General features: G+C 37.5%; 1 protein-coding gene across 6 annotated transcripts in view; it reads right to left on the bottom strand.

The window, feature by feature from the left end:
* Nucleotides 1-24,579, bottom strand: part of JAZF1 (JAZF zinc finger 1) — a 187,074-nt gene that overhangs the window by 13,331 nt on the left and 149,164 nt on the right. For all 6 annotated transcript variants that reach the window (XM_068208175.1, XM_068208225.1, XM_068208204.1 and 3 more), the window contains one exon: nucleotides 15,055-15,251. In XM_068208175.1, the coding sequence (XP_068064276.1) occupies nucleotides 15,055-15,251 (197 nt within the window). The remainder of the gene's footprint in view (nucleotides 1-15,054; nucleotides 15,252-24,579) is intronic.

The raw sequence follows: 24,579 nt of genomic DNA, 5'->3' as shown, positions 1-24,579 counted from the left end.
TTTTGGTGGGTGGAGAGAGGAGACTCCGAGGACAGAAAGCGGTTTTCAACCTTTGTAAAAAGTCCACTGAGATTAATTTCTCACATTTTCAAAAATACTTTTACCATTCATGTCTGCAAAGATGATGTAGACACAACTGAAGAAAACCCAGAGAGGTTTAACAGAGGACTGTGCAGTGCTACAGACACTGGCATTTTAGATAGCAAGTGCCATTCCAGTGTTTGGATTAAGCACCTAAATACAACAAGCACAAGGTTCACCTCAGGGAAGGTCAGAGCCTTTCTCCAGCACATGGGTATGAGCATATGCAGTTGAGTTTTTGCTCTTTCTCCCAGTAAATATTCCTGATCCTGATTTCTGGGCGAGGAGAGGCAATTCTGTTCTCAAAGCCAACTGCATACTCGGAACTTTGCTGTCACTGGTGGGAGCTGATTGAGATGGCTATGGTTTGTCAAATAGGCACTTGCCAGGGCTGACAGAGGCCTCCATCCCTCTCCATGATCACAACAGAGCCATGAAAATAGCAATTAGGACTTGCCACTGCCTTGGCCCTGTGCCAGGCGGGGTGGGGGCGCAGGGCTGTCCCGCTGGCCGCTGCCGGCCCTGCGCAGCACGTCCCGCAGGCTCTGCGGGCTGTGGCTGCTGCTGCCAGCATCCTCCTCTTCCCATGACACTAGTCAGAGCAGGATTTGGCCAGAACAATGTCTTCTGGAGAAACCACCCTTCCTTTTCTCTTTTCCAGTCCTCTCCTAGCTCAGATCAAGTATCAAGCTCTAAATAATGAGCTGTTAGGATGTATTACTGTCCAGAAGAACTAATTTTCTATTGTCTCTGGCTGAAGCGAGGCTTAGCTAATGAATAAGCACCAAGAGAATTTAAAAAATGTTCACCTCACGTAATGAGGTGAACATGGATTCAAATACAAAGAAGAGTAAGTTTTTTTTATCATTATTTTTAGGCTCAAGGCACTTGAAAGCACTAGAGAAAATAAGTTAGGCAAAAAATCCCCCACAAAAACTTTTCTGTGATTGTTTGCATCATTTGAAGAGTAGCTTTCAGACCACACTTTCAGACCTCCACTGCTATACCAAAGGAGGGAACATCGAAGCATCTAAGGTTAAGGGTAGGTGTTTCTGGACATCCTCTCCCCTCTCCCAGTCAAATGGCAACTGTAACTTGCACAGTCACAGAGACAGTCTGAGAGATCCTTCCTGCAGCTATTTTGGAGGGTGGTACTTCAAACAGGATGAACCCACACATAGCTAAACATCCAGCACCCAGATGTTTTAAATTACATGGTAGATAGGTCAATTCCAGCATTTCACAACAACTGCAGTTTTTATTTCAGTGCTCTCAGTGTAAGCTCAAGATGAATTTTAAGTGACTGAAAATACATCCCATTACAAGGTTTGGATTCACTTTGGAAAGCATGCAAACACCCCTACAGGTAAAACATACATCTGAATACTTTGTATTTTGGTATATAGTGATTTTGGCTATATGGGAAATCACCCTAAAATGTTGGAGGTTAAGCTAAAATGATAAAGATACAAAATAAACAAAAGTTTTGTATTTAAAGTGCTATTAGTGACATTAGTGCTATATATTATTTTTCACTGTCAGCAAAATGGAGAACTATTTGCACATGAGATCTGCTTTCCATTTTGGGCTACTAGAGAAACAGAGCTAACATACTCAGGTTAAAAAAAAAAAAAGTCCTCCAGAGCCAATACTGGGGTTGGTGGAGCAGCTGGATTCTATCTGGCCTTAGGAGCAACTGTGTGCCATTTTCTTTCTTGATATATCTGTATCTTGATACTGGTATAGCAAAGAACAGTCTTTAAAACTAAAGCACTGTAAATCCTAATCCAAAGCTTATAAATCCACTTGCACACCTATATAAGCAGACATGTTACAAGTTATTGAATGTATAAATGCAAACAAAACAAACATGCAATAAGATAAATAAATTAAAAAAATCCACCACTTCCAATTACTTGTGGAACAGCAACTAATCACAAAAACATGCATGTAAAGAAGTGATTCTGGAAAAAAATGGTCAACTGATACCACGGCATGTGTTTTGTAGAGCAAGGCTTTCTGAGAATGCTGCAGAGGTGCTAAAGCAAATTGTTATAATGTCACTGCACAATGTGCTGTTGAGGTTTTATGGTCACACTGCGCCAATAGTCTCTGGAAGTTATTTTTGCATTCTTATATAAACTTTTTCCCCCAATCCCGTTTTCCACAAAAAAAGGCTTTCAATAATGTACAATCTTGTGTTTATACACAGTACAGGAAAAACATGATAAACCCAAGAACACAATCTCTACTTTAAACATATTTAAAAACTAGATTTCTACAACTTCATGTAAACAAGAATAAGCTGTTAAACACTCACCAAAAAAGAACATAACCTTCCTGTAATTAAATGGCAGTGTTTTACATGGCACTTTTTAAAAATAATGAAAATAAAAAAGTAAATAAATAAATCAATCCAGCAGACCCCTCCCAATTTGAGGCTTAACCTGCAAAGTAATGTAACAGTAATAAAACCTATGCCAGCTGGAATCCTTTCTTTTTCTGGCTTTGGCATGAGAAGCAAGAGCAGGTATATGTTTGAAGAAAAACAAAGTAGGACATTTTCCACCTTTAGTCACAGGATGTTAATTGAACTCTGGCAAATGTTTAAAGATATTCTCAAAATGTTCAAAAAAGAATTAAAACCAGTTGGGGCTGAGAAAAAGAAACAATCCATCCTTCCTCCCCTCCCTCCTCTCCCCTCAAACATCTGTTCCAAACTTATACTCCAAAAACCACAGCGAAGAACAGTCATAATTAATGTTATTTTGGCTTTTTAGTTGCTAGGCCTGCATTCCGAGGTTAGAAATACAAAAATACAAGTTCAGGGCACTATTACTGTACTTAAGGACTCTCCTGATGCATGTAACAAAAGTGCAGTTTTTCTTTTCTCTTCTTTACCCCATTTTGTACAGAAAGAGAAGAAAAAAATAGAAATGGTACCAGGAAACAGTTCCATGTTGAAGATAAAGGATTACAATAAAAAGTACCTACATAAATGAACTACACTTTATGAAGCTATGAAAATACATTTGAGACATGTTTTATACATGCTTTACAGCTGTACAAAAGCTCTCCAGCCACTTACAGTGCAGGCCATAAAACTGCTAATGCACACGGTCCCTCCGCACCCCAACTGCCGCGCCCTGCCTCCCCCAGCGTGCAAATCCTGCAGGGATGCACTGAGCTCCCACCTCCCCGAGGCACTGCTATCACTGTGCAGGTACAGCCTGCACTACACAAGGAGTGCTGCTGATTTCAGCAGGACCTGGCTGGGCAGGGATTTCCTAGGCGCTCCTGTGTGAATGGGCTGCAGCATGCACGTCAGCCCTGGTGCAGCACGGAGGACCAGGGTGCTGAGGAGCTGTAGAGGTGCTAGACAACTCAGTGCTTTTTCAGCAGCTTTGGGCTGAGGAAATTTCATGTTTATGAGGCCCAAGAGGGCTACAAACTTCTGACCAGCAACAAGGGAGGCAATGGCAGATTCTACACTTCCATGCACTGAAGGGCCGGGAGGATTTAATCTGCATGAATATACACTGACCACTTCTCTCTGCCTGCTTTTGAAGCTCTGACCATCTAGATTCAGGAAACACCATCAGCTTGATTTGAGAGCTAGCCCTAAGATTCAGAATTACCAGTAAGGGCTAAAGAGGCTGTCGACTACTGAGCAAGAATGAAGGATTTTGTCATTTTAATGACACAAAAAATGCACAGGAAAGATCTGTTGTGTTTTTTATTAATCCTACTTTGTGTTTCTCAGAAAGAAATTAACCCAAGCATAAGAACACATTTGGTGGGGAATCATGTCTCCTCTCTCATTTTTAAAGACAAAGATTCTGATAAAAGAAAGTGTGCACCGTATCTGTTACGCTGTCATAAACCTTTCTTTGAAGCTGTCATTGTTTCAATCAGGTCTACAAAATGTATGTTAGCAGGTGTGAGTTGTTTCAGGTGACATATCACTGGGCTGAAATCAGAGTAGTTTTCAAACTGCTGTTTTCCATTGCTCCTTGGCTTCTTGTATCCTTTGACATAGAAGCATTTGTGCTCAGAAATTGTGAACGGCACTGTCTGACCAAATATGGAAAAACCTTTCAAGAAGGAGACTATGCTAGCAAGGACGAAGCACCAGCCTTCATCTTCAGCAAGAATTAGGGTGGTGTCTTCCACCTGCCAGGCAACACGCGCTAAAAAGACAAGAGGATCTTGTGGTCTTAGGGGTCAGTAAATGTTTCACGGTTTTTAGTTCACAAAAGCTACAAAAAACCCTGTTTTTCCTAAAATGTCCCATACTTTTGAGAATCTTGTACTGGCTAACATCAACTCATGATACACCATTTCCCCTGTGAAGTAAACCTCTCTGGGTTATAAGTCACTGAGTGTGAAATGGTATGTTAGTCCTTGCTTTTTATTACTCCTGATTTGCTTTGGCCATTATGCAAGGAAAACTCAAACATTTGCTTAAGTTTCATCATCTTCAGCACACTGAAGTGCCGCCTAAATGAGTCTGGCTTTTTTTCTGCTAAGCCATAACACTGCTGTCAGTGTGCAGACATGCAGCACCAGTGGACATAGAGTAATTTTTTCAGTCCTCGAGGCACTACAGTGGTACAGATAAATCCCATTTAATGTGGCAGTGTACTATATATATGTGTATATGTGAGAGTATATATGTGCATATATATACACACACCTAAATTTAAATACACACCTAAAAGCTCCATGTGGCCACTACTGTTTCTAGCTTGGAGAAAAACATTTGTGTTTTCAGCTAGGATTTTCAAGATAATTAGCAGATTACTTACTAAATAGTAAATAAATACATTAAAAAATCCTTCCACCAATTGGCCCTTGCAGTATAAACACACAAACATGAATGCCATCATTGTTACGCAGAACTGCTGAAGTAACTTTTTGAGTGTCACACTACTCCTATGTTAAACCAGTTATGCCACAAGCTGTGAAAGGCAGACACAATGAGATATCTACAAAATGCATATTTTTTACACATTTAGAGGAAGATAGGTCTGTGGGTGATGGGTGTGCTTGTACACAAAAGTTCCTATCCTATCACAAATTAATACAGGGGTAATCTTTACTTTTAAGCTTATTGTTAAAAATAGTTTGCCAGGGTAGACTACTACGATGGGGATTATAAAATAGTTCCTGTGCTTGGAAGTACTTTAAATCTACAAGCCATGTTTCTATTGCTGCTTTGTAGCTCAAACCCCAAAACTAGTGATGATTTTATGAGTTGCTGTAGTCTAGACAACTCGGTTACTTTTCAATTAAATTGTTCCTTGGGGAGACTACTGTGAAAATTCCCATACAATTAATTACAGGTATGTGCAATTAAAATACAATTCTACAGCACAGTAGCTTTACAATTGCTGGTGCAGTTTATGTCTGTATCAAACAAGAATGCTCTGAAGGGGCTGGGAAGACAAAGTACAACATGCAGGAGATTACTTGTAAAGCTACCTGTAGTGAATGAGATGATAAAAAAAGGCAGTGTTAAATTTTTGTGTGCCTTTTCTTCTGGTCAGATTCAGAATTCTACTAGAAAGCACAAAATATGACAACTGAACTAATCTTCCCAGAACATATTTTTATAGAAAACTGTGCTCAACACATTTTTACTGCCAAGTTAAACAGCAAATCAGAGATTTAATGAAAATGCACCCATAAAGCAGGAAAATGAAGAAAAACAGAAAATGCAGCAAAAAAGCTGAGAGAAATAATGATTTAAAAAAGTCAACATGTATTTCCCCTCATAGCAAAGCCCCATTTTCCCCCAACTGATATTTTCATATTAGTCCTACTTTCCTCTACATACACTTAAAAACGTCCTTTGAACTCTAAAAGCAATTTAAATGGTTAGAAGCAACACTTTAAAATAATATCATTCTGTGAATGTATAGGCCTTTCTGTACTTAAGTTATACGTTAGTTTAGGATGGAGTTAAACAAAGGTTACCATAGCACATGTCTTTATGCAAACCACAGAAAAGATTAGATCCAGTAGAATCTCCTTAATTTTGCTCCATCTTCACAAGTTTACAGGCTTGGATCAGTGGAAATATCAAACCTCTGAAAAATTAAGACACTTATGGGTCATGTCAGCTTGTCTTGCACAGCCCTGCAGAAATCCTCCAGGAACTGCACCCCAAAGCTACAGGACTATGAAAGAACTGTAGTCATGGATTTGCAGCCCTGTAGTCCTTGCAGCCTTAACCAACACTCCCCATTCACCTGGTCCACATGCACTGAAAGAGGAAGACTTGAGGGGTCCCAAACACCCTGTAAAACAAACCAGATCACTTCTGTAAGGCAAACAGAGCTGGCGTTTGCGAGTCCTTACGACTCTGGTTTTGCCTGGGAGATAAAAAAAAGACACCAGGGCCTCCCTTGTAAGAGATACAGCCATCAAAGTGGGCTGATCCCATCCTTCCTCCTGTTAGGGTTCAGCCAAACTGCAGAGCAGGTACCCAGGTAATTCACAGCTAGAGGTCAAAAAGCGTGTAGGTTTGACCAAGTTAATGTCTTGGTCTTCAGGATAATTTCAAGCTGTTTGATTTGGAGCTACAAGTTACTCCAAGATGTGACAACACTGTTGCTGCACTACAATATGGAATTATCTCTGCTCTGCAGATCCTCCGAGCCTAAGTCTCAGTATGCTCTGGGAATGTAATTCTTTTGGTTTGGTTTAGTCATTGAGTAACCAGGTTAATACACAGTCTTGTCTCTCTAAGGAAGCCAGACTCACCTGACAGCTGATGACTGCTAGGAAAGAAAAAAGAAATCAGTTTCTGAAGCACTTAGCTGAGCACAGTGATGAACAATTGAACATTTTTTCACTTTGAATTACTGAAAAAAGGGCTAAATATTTACAAGTTTACAGCCTGGCTCCCTAAAATTTAAATGTGACATCTAGCTCTGAAAAAACATCTTTTAGCTGTGGGAACAAATCCCATCTGTTCTAAGAAAACCCGTATAGGAAATAATTGCACTTTTACTCACTATTTTTCATTGTTCTTAGAAACCTTCTATTATGGCTCTATTCCTTAAGGTAGAAACTGGAAACTACTACAAATTTCTGTTGTTATTCAAGCTTAGTCATGACATCAGCCAAAAGCTCATGTTAAAATCTCATACCATATCTAAGCACACACATATACTATAGTTAAGTCATACACTGATCAACTGTTTTGTACAATGTCATTCTTTTTTTTATTTTTATTATTTTTTACAAGGACACCCATAAGGCTCTGTTGGACTAGGTGCCTCAGACTGCTAAATACTGGGCAATTATATGTACAATATTAGTTACTGTGCAGGATTAATATATGGCCCCAAACCCGCAATTAGATGGAACCATTTTGGCTCCAATAAAGAAAGTTCTCTTCCGTCATCTACACAGAAATGTGAAAACCTGGCAACAGTCAAGTACCTCAGAAGGAAATGCTGTCAGGAACCACAATTCAGTTTCCACAAGATATTTCAACATAGATTTTTTCATACCTTGCAGGTCTGAAATATCAAATGCATTCAAACATCCATTATGCTAGAGAACTGAATTTGGTCTTAATTTTGTGAAGTATGCCTTACTTATTTGCCCATAGTGTTTATCCAAGAGTAAGTCCATATATCTAATTTTTAATAAAAACATAGCATAGAAGTTCTTCAGTCTCTGAACAGGCAATTGAACAAGTAGAAAGTTCAGAACAAATAATGAGATGGTTCCTCAGACATCTGAAAGTCTGTTTTTTCAAACTGCAACAGAGCTTGGTTGATTAGTGCTTTACTATGCCGGACACCCTGCAAGTCAAACACACAGAAATGTAATACTCTCAGCACACTTCTCAACAATTTAATACAACAGCCCTGGGACTTGATCTAATATTTCTACTTTTCATTATTTTTTTCAATTACATCTGCATGATACTAGGCTACTTTAACATGAAATGTAATAATTAAGTTTAGGCATTTACAGTATGTTAACACAGGTGAAGAATTTCTGAAGTGAATGGCTATAGCTGCGTTTTCGTGACTACATAAATTCTTGAGGTTGCAACTCTGCAAGTGGTGAATACTCAATTCCAGTCTGACAAAGCACTTTTTATGTGCTCCAAGTCAGGCAGCATTTACTTCCTTAATATTAGGTGCTAAACATTAATCATGTACTTGAAGTGCACGTGACCTGAATTTGTAGCATGATTTTCAAAATGCCATCAATGTGTACTTGTTCCCACTCATTTGTCCTCCTAAGTCTAATTTCAAGCTCCCTTAAGATCTAATCAAGGAATATTTTGCAGTGCACTTTGCTTAAAAATATAAGCTCGCCACAAAAGAACAGTATCTCTCTAGCTGTAGTAATATTGAGTAAATCCTCATAGCCCAAAGAGAAAGCTGTTGCAGATTATCAACTGAGTAGCAGATTGAATGGTTCACAGTCTACTCTGATTGAACCTAACATGGAGTTCAGAAATGCCACCTGCTGACAGCAGCCAAACAGATTCTGCTATAAATAGCAGTTCTGCAACAAATTCACCTTAATTCAGCTACATATTAATGGCATATCCATCAACACAATAAAGTTTTGAGCACCTAACTCCTCCTCCTGTAAGTCTTCAATTAATTTGTGGGACAAACAGCCCTGTTATTTTACATTTCTGCTGTTCACTCTAAACTCACAAAGTAGCTCAGCTGAGCAGATCTCTTTTTCTTGCTGGATTCTGTTTAGTGTGCTGTTCCAGCACTCTGTGCAACAGCTGTCTGTGCCATATGATTACTTCATTGTTGAAAGCCTGACATATGGAAACTCTACTGAAATGTTAGCTGCTTTGATACCTATGAAGAGGAATGAGCTTTTACATTACAACAACGCATTTTTTCAACAACTTAAAGTAAAAAAAAATTAAACACAGATTTAGAATCTAAACCATATTAGTTTCCAGCATATGCGTGTTACTCTATTTCAATGCCCAATTCCAAAGGCTGGTTACTATTGTGGTTTTGGTTGCTATTACCAGCAAACAATGGGTGGTTTTCTTTCAGCTTTTGCATTCTTGGAAAAGAAAAGGGAACAGATTCAAGAGGAGGCCTGTGGGATTCCTTCATGAGTTATCCATGAAGGCAAATGCTATACAGCAGAATTATAGGAATGGTATCTCATATCATGGAGATAACAGTACATGAGATAACCAGGCTTATTGGGAAAAGTCTCTAACTGCCACACAGTGTTTCGTTTCCCAAAATCAAAGCTTCCACAACAGACAGCTCCTTAATGGACCAGAAGAAAGGTTGATCCTTACAGATCAATTTCTGAGCCCCAACTGCCTTTGGTAGGTAGAGAAAGGAGCTCCTTTGTTGTAATATGCAGACTTTCCTCCCCTGTAAATTAGTCACCCATAGAGGGAACAATGATGCTCTAAATTAATTCATCAGCAGCATGAACACTTGTTAACACAGAAGGACGCTGTAATTTTTTGGTCAGTGTTTTGCCAGTAGTAGCATTTGAAAACTGAACAAAATCCATTTGAATCAGAGAAGATACTAATAAGTCTGAGTTTTTAGGATCTATTAATTTTATTAAGTAAAAATTTATATGTACCTTTCAGAAAATATTCAGTCTTAGAAGATATTCCCTAATGATGTAAATGAGATATGATTCTCTTTAATTTAGTTACCTAAACCTGAATCAAACACAAATATATTTAAAATTATTGCAAACATTTAAGAATGCAATCACTCTAGGTATAAAAAGTACTCTTAACTACACTAGGATCTGAAAATAAGACACTAGGGGAAGACTGATTTTTTTTTTCTTTTGATTGAAAATTAATTGAATTTCACTTTCTGTTACAGAATGACATATTATATTAGGTCATGTTTCACCACTAGTATGATTTATTAGACAAAAATGGGCCCATTTCACATAGTGTCTTCTGACTGAAATAGTGCAGCTTTAGGACTACTGATAAAGCAATCCTGATTTCACTTTTAGTATATGCTCTATATATCTACAAAACCACTTGTTTATTATAAATCTACCCAAGCATCATTCAGATAGTATCCTCAGATGGTAAATGCAGTAATTTCTACATCAACAGTAATAATTTGATAGCCTCAGTTATATTTTTTTGCAAGTCTCATAACATTACTTTGCTGAATTTTTAGGCATATTTGATTAAAATATCACTGTTTAGATGTTAGACTTCTTAAAGTTTAAGGCAAATCCTACAAAGCATTTTTTTTACTCCAGATTGAAATGATTTATTACTTTCAAGTTTTACCAGAAAGGAAAAAAAAAACCTTGAAAATTGAAAAGGTAAGTATTTTCCGCGGGTAGAAAATGGGGTCACATCAATAGATACTGAGACTGGACTGGTGGAAATTTCAAGGAAGTCTGACATATTTATGAAAGGTAAAAACTTTCAAATGCAATCCATCAAAAATGGCTGAACAAATATGACTCCCCAGAAAGGCATTTATTCTAATTAATAAGACAAACCAATAGTTAGTCACCTACTCAAATGACAGCTGTAAATCAAAATGGGACTTGCCAATTCTCTTGTGGGGTCAGCCTATGACCACCCATGAAAACTGCACTCTTTCATCTCCTTCCCAAGTGGAAGGGCTAAGAAATGGCCACAGCTGTTCCAGGCAACCACAGCACCCTCAACACTTTGTGCCAACACTGGCTGCCATCCACTGCCCCAAATGATCAGGCAGTAAATAGGTCTATAAGCCTATTAAAACTGCATAAATGTTTTAACTTGTAATCTATATAAAATAAAAAATAAACAGGAAAGGATGTCTGAGAGCCAGCTTCTTCAGAGCAAAATGAAATGCTAAGTAGGAGGTTTTCAGGTACTTCAGCCTTTTTTTTTGTTTTTTTTTTTTGTCCAGAGGAAGGTAGGAGGGCACAAGACTTAGGGTTGGACTATTAAAAAGCCAGTTGGTGGTATTAAACTCTTGCTTCAGGATTTATAGGAAGGCAAAAAATTCACTCCAGGATGAAATTTACTATTTCAGGCCTGGAATAGTTAAAAAAAAAAAAAAAAGTCATAAATATAAAGTAAATAATAAACAAACACAAAACAGTGGTTTCAGATGATTTTTGGCATTTCTTCAATGCAGAAGTTGCTTTTTTTTTTTTTAGTGAGATCATCACTATGAATTACTTTTCTAACTAAAATTTGAAACAGGTTATTTTACTAATTAATTCCCAATATCTATTTTAAAGCTTTTCAGTATGAAAAGATATCATAGCTTTCAAAGGAATGTCAATGCTCTGACTTACACTCAAAAGCCAGGAAGTCAGGAGTGGAAATTTCATCTGTGAGCCACAAAGATGTATGAAAACATTAAAAAAATTAACAACGTATGTTAAGGATGCAATGCCAGCCTCATTTTTATCCATAACTAGACTTCATTACTTTTGTGGGTTTAAAATTGACATTTAAAAATAAAAGCAACGTAAGTTTTTGTGACTTAATTGACTGCTCCTTAAATAAAGAGGTATTTCCGTATTTGCAGACTGCTAACATCTTTCCAAAATAAGCTGTGTGCTGGTGTTACTTTGCTCTACTTCCCTATCACCCTAAGGAGCCTTTATTCCTGATGGAAGCCATTTCTTTTGCTAAATCCTGCCTGTGAACTCTAACAAGACCATTTAAGACCTACTAAACAAAGTCTCCGGGGAGATGCTATTGTTAAATAAAAACTGGAGCAAAAAAAAAGTGAACTTTCTGCAACCATTAGAGGATGCAGGACTTAAGAAGAAGAGAAAACTTGTTATAGGAGGGGGAACAAAAAGCCAAATGTAAGCAGAGAGCATATGCCACCCACTCTGAGGGAACAGAGGGGAGGTATAGAAAATTAACTACTGCATTTCTACTTCCCACCAAAAGCACAAACGGGCCATTTCAGGGCACTAAGAATCTGAAGATAAATACATGTCTACCTCATTACCTGAGAAGAGCCTTAAAAGCACACTCCTTTGCTGAATATTTCTGCTTCTCTATGAATAATCTCCTTTACCAAGAAGCAGGAGGTGCTCACATGTGCACATGCAACATTTGCACATTGATGGGTGTCAATCTGGACGCTGCTCAGCTCTGTCTGAGAATGAGGCCCTGTAGTCTTTTGGCACAGATTTTTACTGTAAAACTTAACAAACACTCTCTGCAGCCAAAACACCTTGAACTGCTTCTTAGCATGTTTCACAAGCTGAGTGGGTTTGAGTCTGGTCAATACACAGATGAGAGATCATTATATGAAATTGCACTGTGCTACAGCAGTAGCTTAAAACCATCAGGAAGTGACGAGACATCACCATGAGGACATGCACCAACGTGACTGGGATCCAGGCAGCTCCTGGCTTCACCCAAGCCAACACTAACACCCCTGGGAAAGCCAAGATGAGCAGCATACCAAAAGAGAGGACAGTACATGGAAAAGGGGACTCAAAAGATTAGTGTGGTTTTTGCTTTCTACGTTGAACGAGAATGACAAGAAGCCGTATGTGACAGACACTCTCTGTTGAGGAACATGTGCTCCATGCCACCTCACCAGCCTGTAGGGCATGATTCCTCTCTGGCATCTGAAGTGGCACCACCTTGTGTAGTGATAGTAATTCCAGGCACACTGCTGAGCCCTCACAAGCTATCCAACAACTGAGTCAGGAGTTAATAAAAGGGAAACAGCCATTCTGAGAATTTCATGAATGAATTGGGTCAAAGCAATCCCATTTTATTTTTGATGAAGTATAGTTCTCAAGGAGGATGAGGACAAGGATTATATTTGGATTATAACAAATACAGGGCATAAGGAAACCTAAGGGAAAACAGCCTCTTGGTTTTCTCAAGTCACCACAACATACATGTTTACCTGCATTCAAAGACAAATTAACAAGAGTTTTCTCCGAGTACAAATCAAACAGGACTGCATGGAAGGAATACAGCAATACTCTTCATTCTCACTGGATGCAGCGGAGGGTATGTCTGTAGGGTTTGAAAGCTGTGTATGCACTGTGAGGCTGAAATGTAGGACAATTTACATACCCTAAATTGTTTCCCTGAAACGGATCTTGCCTAACTACCCTTGGTTACACCACCTTGCTAGTCAACTGCCATATATACTTGCACTTGAGGGAAAAATATTTGCATTGGCCAATAAAAGACATGTGAGCTGCATATCTAAAGTTAGTCTGCAACCCCTACTGGGCTGCCTCTCCAAGCAGTGCACCCACAGAAACTCAGCCATGGCATGACTCTGAGCACCTCATCTACCTAAGTTAGAAAAAATCCTGTATCAAGTAAACTCTGTGAAAACACCTGTAGTTATCAGAAAAAGCTCAATGCTTACTTTAGGTTCAGAAAAACTTTTAAGATGAGAAAAACGGAATTTCTGGGCTGAAGCTGCTGAAATGCGATGCAGTTAATAGTAATTTTAAAGAAGTCTTAAAAAAAGAATATATGTTTTTTGCCACTAGGATGTTACAAACCCTAGCTTTGGAACAGGGGTCCAAAAGGGGACTTGGAACAGAGGGTGCAGAAAGTGGAAGCCGGTATTATTTATAACCTGGCAGGCAAGACTTGCAGAAATGCAGCCATAACAAGCTGATTCTCTTAACTGCAGGTAAAACAACATTCTGACTAACTTCAAAAGTTTGGAAAATATACAAATAGTGAAAGTATTTTGGTAGACAGATGCTGAGTTTTTTCTTTAGTATTTGATGGAACATGTTTCAAAGAGTGCATCACTAACCAACATTACTGACGGATGTGCAAAGTTATACTACCTGACCACATCATGAATTAGCCTTCTCAGAAGGAGTTGTACAAAAAGTAAACAAAAGAGAAAAGAAACTCCTTGCCATCTGCTGTAGGATGTCAAGGAAATGAATCAGTTCGTTTCAAACAGGAGATAATTAAGAAAATCTAAAATTTTCTGAAATATATTAGAACTTCATCATTTAGCATTACTCAACATGCTTCCCTTTTTTGTAACCAGGGACATACTGAACAACCACTTCATTTTACAACTTGCAGACAGAACATCTCAAGGACTGCTACAATTTTTCCATTTAATCATTAATACTAAGACATGAAATAGCCTATATAAAAAAACATGTGGTGTAACAGTTTTTCAGGGCAGTGATGATCAAGTGATTTCCTGCTAAGGATAATATATTGGACCTATTTATTACAAAATAGAATAGCCCTATTTTATGCATTGAGCTTTTTAGAAGAAAATCCTGGTATTTAGTCTGAAGTGCACCAGAATTATCTGACAAGATCTCTACCTAAAGTAAATCAGACTGATTTAGGCCAAGAGATCTGGTTCAGGATAGCAAGCAATTTTCAGTTACTCTTATCAGTGCAAAAATAAAAAAAAAATCCCAGGACTTTTATACCCTGGAAGACCACTGGCATATTAACTTTTGAAGGAAATATAGATCCCTTTTTTCCTTTATTTCTTTTCATGAACATAGTTTCCTAATGAAAGGCATTTCTACATGATGACAGCAGCAGAACATTCATCCCTGACCACTTACTATGAATTCCACTTTACCCCCACCAAAAAAAGGGGGAGGGAAATAGAAAGGGGGAAGTCACTGACCACTTTTTAAAAATCTTTAACTGTACCATAGGCAGAGTTCTTCTACTGATACATAAGGGGTCTTTTGCACATTTGGCATGTCTGGTAAGGTTAGTTTCTTCATATAATAATTTCAGCTAAAACATTTAAAGTTAGTGTCCTTCTCTGCTTTAGCAAAGGATTTGGAAACAAATGTCCAAACACATTTTAGGGACTGCAGACCAAATGTAAAAGAGCACAGAGCTTTTCTGTTTTATTTTTCAGGGCTCTTCTTACCAATGTCTCAGTATGTGTCCTGTTCTCCAAATGCCACAGAGCAAAACTGCTCCCTTTATTTGGGATGAATTAAAGAGTAGGTGCTTACCTGTAGGAGTACTACTGCGAAATGAAGAGGAGGGAGTGATTGGAGGGGTGACTGGAGGAGTAAGGCTTCCACTGCTGTGGCGAGGTGGAGTAGATACATTCCCACGGGACACTGTGCTTGACAAAGTCAAAGAGAGTTTTGGCTGAATCTTTTTCTTCAAAGACTCCTGCTCACGTCGAGCTGCATCAGTCATAAATCTAGAACAAGGACAATCATGAGGATGAGAGCTTTGAACCACTGTCCACCAGCAAGCTTCAGGTAAAGTATTTTTTGCCCTCAGTGACCCAATGGAGTTTCAAACTCAGCTATGACAAGTTCCTTTGAACACATTTACAGAATATAAACTTCTCCATCAATAGCTTAATGTGTTCAACATGTGGGCCATTTCCTTCTGATTTCAATAAAACTTACATTAGATACTTGCATCATGTGCAAACACACAAGATTTTTAAACTCCAACCAGAGCTCAGCATTACAAACAATAATATAATGATTGTACGCAGTCCTTTACAGTAACTACATTCAATCATTCTGTGAAAAAGTAGCTGAGAAAAATGTTAGTGGCAAATGACTTTCAATCTGAAGGTCAAAGGGATAGAATTAATTACTTTGCGTAGATATATAATTTTCAATAGGATAATCACATTCTTTTACTAAGGGTTTGAGACAACGTTGTCTGGCATGAAAGATGTCTAATTAAATTGCAATTCCTCAAACCGGAGTTCCCAGCTCTTGAAAACCAAACGAGGTCTCTCTGTAGAGCTATGTACAGGCTGATGAAGGCCTTACACAACTCAAGGTTCATCTCTGTGGGGTGCTGAGAGGGAATCCCACCAGCATGATGCAAGGTGTTCACCACACACAGTGCTGTAATTCCAGCAGTACAACTTTCTGCATGGAATATCCCATCTGGAATAAAAAGTGCTTTTTTCACTTTCATTCTGATTCCTTTCAAAAAGGAACAACTGAACTGAAAAAGACCACTTTTATTCCACGTATACACAAAGAGTTACACCAGAAGACCTGATGCTGCTTTATGTTGACATTCAAAGAATCACTTTGTATCGACTCTCACTTGGAAATAATGGGGCTCCCCCACAACAGGATCTCTGCAAGTCATGACTTACCATTCAAGAGACATTTTAATCCTCTGTCTTTCCCCTCCACTACATATGGATATACATTAATAATTATGGATATCTTGTAGGATTCCTAAGACAGGCTAAAGTAAATCACCTTGTCAGTACAGCCCTTTGTCCTTGAGGCTGAAGTACAAACCAAACCTGCCAGTGAATAAAAACAATATGCACTAACACATGATACAGAATAAAAACTTAAGTTACACTCAGGCATTTGTTTGACCATAGTCTCAAAACAATATGGCATAAAATTTTAGGTACCATTAGAGCAGTAAGGATGCATCCTGTCTGTCCACACCATGAAGTCATTAATAAGTGGATCTTTGCCATGATAAGTAACATCAACACGCAAGTATTAATAAACAGGTATGTGATATGACAGCTTATCTTCTTTGAACTAAGACAACAATACATCATGTCAAGCCTAGATGTGGCATTTTTATGAGCTAATATTTAAAATGCAGATATTCATAGTAACAGTTGAGTGTTAAATTTCTCTTCTTCAAGCAAGACTGCAGATGATATTGACAAAACAGTCCTCAAATGGAAGTCTAAATTTCATTCAAGAAAATATAAGTAAAAGGATCTTAATAAAGTGGTCATTCAGTACACATTTGCTTTCCTCTAACTAGGAAATGTCTAATTCACTATTTTTGCAATTTGTACTATGATGTATGCTTGCTTCTGGATGGGAAGCCTTATTTCTTAAGAAAATGTTATGCTAACATTATAAATCCTTGAAAACTTGGAAGACAACTTCAACTGTGAGATATTAAAAGCAGCAGCATGAAAGTTGCTCTTTAGTAAACTCAGCCACAAATAACAATGTTAAAATAATATTGAATTATAACCACTCTGGTTGAAGTCCATAAAAATCAGGAAAATGTGAAGTTATAACTGAAACTTCTCCTTGTCCTCTTAACTCATTCCCATTTGGGCTAAGCATGTAAAGTATATTCCAAAATGTCATTTGTTGTCTACACTGTGAACCTGAGAGAAATGGAAGGCAGAGTCTGTTGAGAAGTGCAGTTTCCAATATCTCATGTATGGAATTAACTGTTCCAGATCCAAATAGTCCCATACATGTTTGCTGAAGCACTGGCAGTGTGGTGGGTTTGAAAATGAAACTTGTCTAAATGGATTAAAAGAAAACATTTTTCGGTATTTTAATTGAAATGCAGTATTATACATGTGTCTGACTAGGGCAGTGTTCTTCAAAGCTTAAAATATAAGCATTGTAATGATGGATATAGAATGACATTTCCAACTAAGTCTTTAATTTTCATGTTGGAAGTCCATTATGGTTGTAACATCAAGTGTTCATGAAAGAAACATGCTGGAATTAGGGTTGAATACTGATCTCTAAATTACATGCCTGCATACAATTTTCCCTGCCTCATTTAAATGCACAAAATGTCTGGGAAACAGGAAATTAACTGTAACTAAAAAAGGCTGCTGTGAGACCACTTAGGTTAAATCCCATCTTTTTGATAGTCTGTCTCACCATCTTCAGACCCATCTCTTTGCTGAGCAAAGCTACCTCTGCTATTTTCAAATTATTATCTACATAACCCTGCCCCTCTAGTTCCATCACTGTGGACATTTCAGTCACCTTTTCTCTGCTGCATATGATTTTGTTTACACCTCATAATCCTCTCTCCCTCAAACCAATACATCATATAGGTGCAGTGAAACAAGGAGGGTCATTCAGCTCCCAGCCATTCACTGACCCTGCTTTGAAAGGCATGGCGGTTGTGTGCTTTCTTGCCAACAGTTCATAACATCAGGCAGGAGCAAACTCTTTCTAAAGAAATCTCTTCTACACCCCTTTTTTCTTTCCTCACCCTTTCAACCTTCCTAATTATTCAAGTCCCTGCTCCAAAAATGTAGGTGCAGTGATTTCTGAATCAAGTGCTTGCAGCAACTTTAATAAACATGAGCAAAATATAGTTTTCTCCCCTCTTCTCATTCCCTGGAATGGTTTAAATATTTTTACTGAAACTTTCCCAAGAAATTCAGCCTGAAGGAGACACCCAGCATGGAAAATTTCAGCCCAAACAGATGAATGTTGGCAACATAAGCAACTGAAACAGTCGTATAATGGAAAGTGTTGCACAACCTTTCGTATAGGTGGCAATACAATACAAACAGCATTAGCTCCTGTTACCAACACAAAAAGCTGAGGCTATGCTCAAATTAAAAAAACCCACACAATTTCCAAAAAACCTTTTCCAGTGTTTCTAAGACTTGTCACCCCCAAAAGTTCTGGAGTCAAGAATGACCAGAACATAATCTTAAGAGATTTCCTTATGGTGTTAGCGTGCACTGCCTCACGATCATGCCCGTGCGTGACTCACATGTTGATGTCAGAGTTAGTTTATCATAAAACCTATGCTACACACAATGCTAAGGCAGTTTAAGAGCTCTGGACTCATACACCCATACACCGAGGGTAAGGGTTATAAAGATGAGCTGCAGATAAACTGAAAAGGAAAAAAGAGAACCCAGGTTTCTCTTCAGAACGCATATTCCCAATAGTTGGCATGAGAGTATGAAGTACCCTTTACCTCCTCTTCCTCACTGCTAAATCTTGCTGATGCAGGAAGTCAGCTGCTTGGGCCAGCCCTGTTTCCATGTCCACAGACATTCACACTGACAGTGAAGAAGGAGCATCACAGCTACCTGGTTGCATCTGAATATGAATTTGCTACATTCCTAGTCTCTAAAACATACACCAACAGAAGACAGGTCACAATCACAAGTGTACTGTTCTCCAGTTACTGCGTGCACAGGGAAGAGAAGGGAGGGGGATGATTTTGAGTTTGCATAACAAACAATTATTCTGTGTTTGCATAACCACACAGAGACTGAAGCCCAGGATTGCTCCTCAACACTGTCCAGCTGCACACAAGCTTAAAAAAAATGTATAGCTCTACTTGCTCGTAACAAATGTACCCTGTCCTGTGCCATAGCACTGTCAGCTAGTAGCCCACAATGGGAAAGACAACAGAGAAGAATTAGTTCTGACCTTTTCTCATTACTAGATAATTATGGAAAAACGTTAATAGTAGCATTCAAGTAATATTCATGTTTGCCTAATTTGGCTAACCTGCCCTGGTAAAACCCGTCACCTTTACCCAGAGCATGAGAACATGCTGAGCTTCCATCACATGTATTTCAGCAGAATGCTCCTTAGCCTGACACCTGCTCAACTTCAAGATTGACTGGAAAGAGGAGAAAAAAAATCCATGGTGTTCTATTACAGATTTGTGCTGCCTTGTGGTAGTATTATATTTAGATAAAAAGTGGTTAGATTTACTTGACAGATGGGGCACACACTAGCTTGCTACCTACTAAATTACACACATACATGAAAGCCACACATTAATTCTCTCGCTATTCTTTACACCCACCAGACCAAGGTCCTTGTGGTATCTGTTTTCTCCCCTCAATCTTTTCCCACTCAAGATGTTTATGCTATTCTTTTTCCATGCTGTACCAAGAGAAATAATGAGGTTGGGGTGGTAATTTTAGCTTTCAGTCTTCCTCATCACATTAGCAGTGTTTAGGAAAAAAAAAAGGCTAGGATGGAAAGTACTTCTTGTTAGACGGTATCTTAAAACCTCAGGAGATCTCTACTTTAAAGAGGGATTAGGAAAATCCACTTCTCAAGGGATGACCGTATTTCAGTAAGACAGGACTCTGTGGACTCCTCAAATCAGGAGCTGTCCTCCAAACATTTTACTTTCTCTTGTCTTGTAAAGGCAGCAATGTGGTTTGACTTAACCAATGCCAGAAAGAAGAGACAATTGCCAAGTTGAACTTCTATTGGCTTAAGGAAAAATCTGGTGAAATCTAAATGGTGGGAGTTCAGCAGTATTTGTTCACAGACAAGTTCATAGACTTTGGCTCTCTTGTGTCCTGGAAAGGATGAAAGGTTTTTCTCAGTTGAACCTGAACAACACTGAGCCAAAACAAAGACAATCAATATCCCAGTGATGTCTTGCCACACTTTTTATGTGATCATGAGGAAAGAAATATATGAGCATGTTTTAGACCATCCACTAACTCAAATAATTTGAAGAACACCCTTGAGTACTTTCACATATCACTCTTTGTAGTGTGGGGAAACAGAAGTATTCCATAGCTCTTTATAGACTTTCTGCTTCACAGAAGCTAACAAGAAGCTTTTTTTCTTTAGAGATCTTTCATTATAGATTTAGAAAAACCCTAAAAGAAACATCAGTGTGAAAAATCCCCATTAAACCCATGCATAATCCCCCACATGCCTTCACACTATTTAGATTACAGACTATTTGCATAGTGCTAAAGTACATGATTCACACAAAATCCCCTTTGGATGGTCTTGCTTTTTTTTTTCTGATTTCACAAAAAAGGTAATAAATGGGGAAAAAACAGCCCAAAATAATAATCCCTTCCCAACTATTCTCTCAAACCTGTATTGGATTTCACAACAGGCACTAACCAGATCAAACAGGTCATTAAAGGGCATTTCTGAGTTTCTGGAAAGAACTCTTCCAGCCCAGTATTTATGGCAGAAACATCTCACATCTGTGTAGGACTTCAGTGTGCTCATTCACTGAGATCAGGTCTTAGAAGGGAATTCAGTGTTCATTCCCAGTGCCAGTTGTATTCAGACTCATCTACTGAAAACTTTTCCTATGTCCTAAATATGGAATATTTATAACAAACTGATGAGCATCTTAGACAGATAGGACAGAATCAGATTTCTTTTTATTATTAGCCTTAGGGATAATTCATCACTAGTACAATTCTTTCATTTCCATTATTCAGCCAGTTCTCTCAAGATGTAAAACTGTTACTGCCATGAAATCAGCTACAGAGTAATACATATTTTTCTCAATATTTGCATCTTAAGCCAATGTAGTAGAGATTATTAGGTTGCATATATACCTTAAAAAAATTAAATTGCATTTCTGCCTCTACACTGAAAGACTCAAACACAACATTCAATCACACTCATTGCTGTCAGTAGGTTCAAATCTGAAACCTTAGAAAATCTGCTAAATACGAGCAAAAGTTCAGTGGGTTTACTTTAGTTGTCTGCTCTTCACACATTCTTAAAAAATACAATAAGGCACAATAAAATATTCATCAAGGAGGCATTTTGTGCTTCTAGTGTGGAAAATTGATTCAGAAGATTGAGTAATTTCATATCTAAATGTGTAAGTGGAGATGATGGACAGTGATATGCCAAATAATCTATTACCACTCAAAGAGAATACAGAGAAACCATCCCAAATCTTATAATTGTCTAAAGCATGTGTTTTCTCACTGTTAATCAATACAAGGCAGTGCTAAAAGCAATAGAAAGAAATTTAGTATCTCTCTTGATTTTGGGAATACACAAAAGCATCAGTGTGAATTACACTTCATACTTCAGTTAACAGAAATACCAAACACTAAACATAAGCCCTAGCTTTCCATTTTATAATTATTTACTATATTATATGTCACATATTGAATGCTTATGATATTAAATATATGGATTTTAATATTTTCTCTTTGGAAAGGAGTTCTTTTTCATATTTTTGGTTTTTTCTTTATTTTGTTTTCTTTTTCTTCTCTTTTATTCTGCTTACATTTATTTTCCTATATTGTTTTTTTTTCTTCTCTTTCATTCTGCTTACATTTATTTTCCTATATCTTATTTTCAAGAAGCACCAAAATAATATTTAATTTAAAATTAACACCAACCAAACATGAATCAGTGTTGTATATTCAGCCTATCACAAAAATAGCTGTTTACTTTAAATTCAAGTGTAGGAATTATTTTTTTGGTTTTATTTTTTAGATTACATAGTACTTTTGCCTTTTCTTTCTTGAATTTAGATAATACAGAAAGTGAAAAATTGAGGGCTGTATTTTATTTTATATTCTTTTTAAATTGTCAGAAAAAAATGCACACTGGATAGATAACATTGGAACAGTAACATAATCATGGGATATGCAGTCTTATTTTAGACATTTCATTCATAATAAAAATTCATTACTTATTCCCTTGACTGATGACGGGGACTCAAGGAGAAGCCCACACTGTCTTTTCTGATGTTCTTAAAATAAAAAAACAGACATTTCAGTGTTTAAAAGGAAAAAAATAGAGCTCACCAAAATTCAAGAGAGCAACAGTAATTTCCAAAACATTAGAAATATACTGCTAGCTCTCTTCCTTTCCCTTCCCACACCCTCCCTGTTTTTTTCCATCCTATCTTGAATTAAATGAGTAAGTTTCAGAAAGGAGCTACAACTTAGCTGCATCTTCAAAATTCTGTAATTTCCATGGAGTGAGAGGCAATAGTTGAGCAAAAGAGATACCTGAAGGAGGTAATTAGCAGGAAAGCAGCAACCACTTGATATAGATTGGTGTGATATTTTCACCTCTTCTCTAAATGCAGAAAGTTTAAAAAGTCACGATAACCCTCACATCTGATGGAAATGTTCATTATGCTGTGTTCTGCCATCAACTTATTTCTTATCAAGCTCATTACAGAGTTTTACCATTGGTAAAAAAGTAGCATTTGGATGGTGTAAAACACTTGCAGAATTTCTTGCAGTTGGGGCAGATTTTGAAGATGCTGCAGCAAACTCCTGCCTTTAGCATAATGTAGTGGTTCTTAATTCAGAAATCTCCTCTCTGCACTCACTAAGTGGCTTATTGGGACATATATCAGCCTTGGCTTTGCTTGCAGCCACTAACGAACCAACCAGCCCTCGTCTGCTGCTAACAACAGATACTTTATGCATTTTTGCCTAATTAATTGTTGAATATAACGTCATGAATCCTTACATTTCAGTTCATACCCTTGTTAACATACAGGAATAGTGTAATGTCACACAGCCATAAAATGTTACAGAGACCAAAATGAGAATCCTAGCAGACATAAATAATGTGACATGAAAAGCAACTTCTTCATTTAAAGTATTTCTTAAACCACATAATTTAAAAAATGCACCCTGACAGTTTTTAAATTTGCATCACAGAAACAAAACCCCCAAATTATTTTTCTTAGTATGACTAAGGACAATCTCAGAGGAAAGAATACTGATAGCATCTTTTCATCAATACTCTAACTTAATCTATCACTTATTAAATTTAAATATTTTAAATACTGTTATTTCACATTTTATTACTTACCACACTACTCTAAGCTTTCACATGAATAAAATACAAAATTCTTGAAAGCAGAGTAAAAATTTAACTTTTATTTTAGAGAAAGTGCAGGGGTAATACACTGAGTGTGCCTTCTTATTTGTAGAAATTATAAACTTTAATAAATTACTAATGTCTTTGGAGAAAGTGGAATTAAGCTGCTCATAGAATAAAAAATAAAGGGTCTCTATGTCCTAAATTTGAATCTCAAAATAGTTCTTATGTGGGACTAAGTAGTGTACAAGCCCTGCTCTGGTTCTCTGCACAGGCTCCAGTACAGTACAATTGCCTAGTTCCAGTAGCATGTGTTATGTTCAGATGTGCTTAACCCAAAATACCATATTTTTTTCCATTACTGGTCCACCCTCTTTCCTTCTTGAAGAGCTTATTTTAACTATTTATGTAAAAACAATTTCTTTCAGTGAGCCCTACAGGGAAGTAGATCTGTGTACGCATGACACACACTTTTACTGTCGGACTCGGTTTCATTTTACTGATGCCTCAAGGACTTGTAGCTTTAAGAAGCAGGGAGTTGAAATGTCAGATATTTTATTCTTATAATGTTCCATTTATGTCTGGCTATTCTTGTGTCATTCTGTTGAGTTCTCCTGAGAATTCAGGTCAACACCCAGATTTATCATGCAAGAATTTAAAAATAGGTATTACCACAAAGCATTGCTTATTAACTCTAACGATGTCTAATATCAATCTGCATAAATAAAACAATCTTCAGTATTTTACACAGTATTAATCAAACACATTAACCAACACATTTTTCAGACTTTCAGAAATGTATTACATACACAACGTCTGCACTGGCTCCAACAGGCAGTAAGCAATTCAGAATACCCATTCAACATAAATATGGCAAAAAGTTACTGTTAATAAGATGCATAATAAATTAATCCCTAAAACCTATGGATGCAGTTTTTTCTTTCAAAAACAGAGACATCAAAATCACAATGCATTCACAGTTTGATTTTTAAAGAAACTGAATCCATTTGTGAAAACACTGATACAGAAGATGATTCTCCAGTTCAGAAAGAGCATTCAGCTCAAAGATGTTCTTCCAAGCATAAAATGTAAGTGCAGATTTAGATGGAGAAGCATTTTTGAAACTGATTTATAAATCTGTATTCAGAGGACTGGGTGGGGTAAAGCTTATAATGGAAAATTGCAGCAATCTTAACATTA

Source organism: Anomalospiza imberbis, chromosome 1, assembly GCF_031753505.1.
Source record: "Anomalospiza imberbis isolate Cuckoo-Finch-1a 21T00152 chromosome 1, ASM3175350v1, whole genome shotgun sequence".
Lineage (NCBI taxonomy): Eukaryota > Metazoa > Chordata > Aves > Passeriformes > Viduidae > Anomalospiza > Anomalospiza imberbis.
Note: the sequence above shows the minus strand (reverse complement) of the source record. Positions and strands in the feature narration are given on the sequence as shown.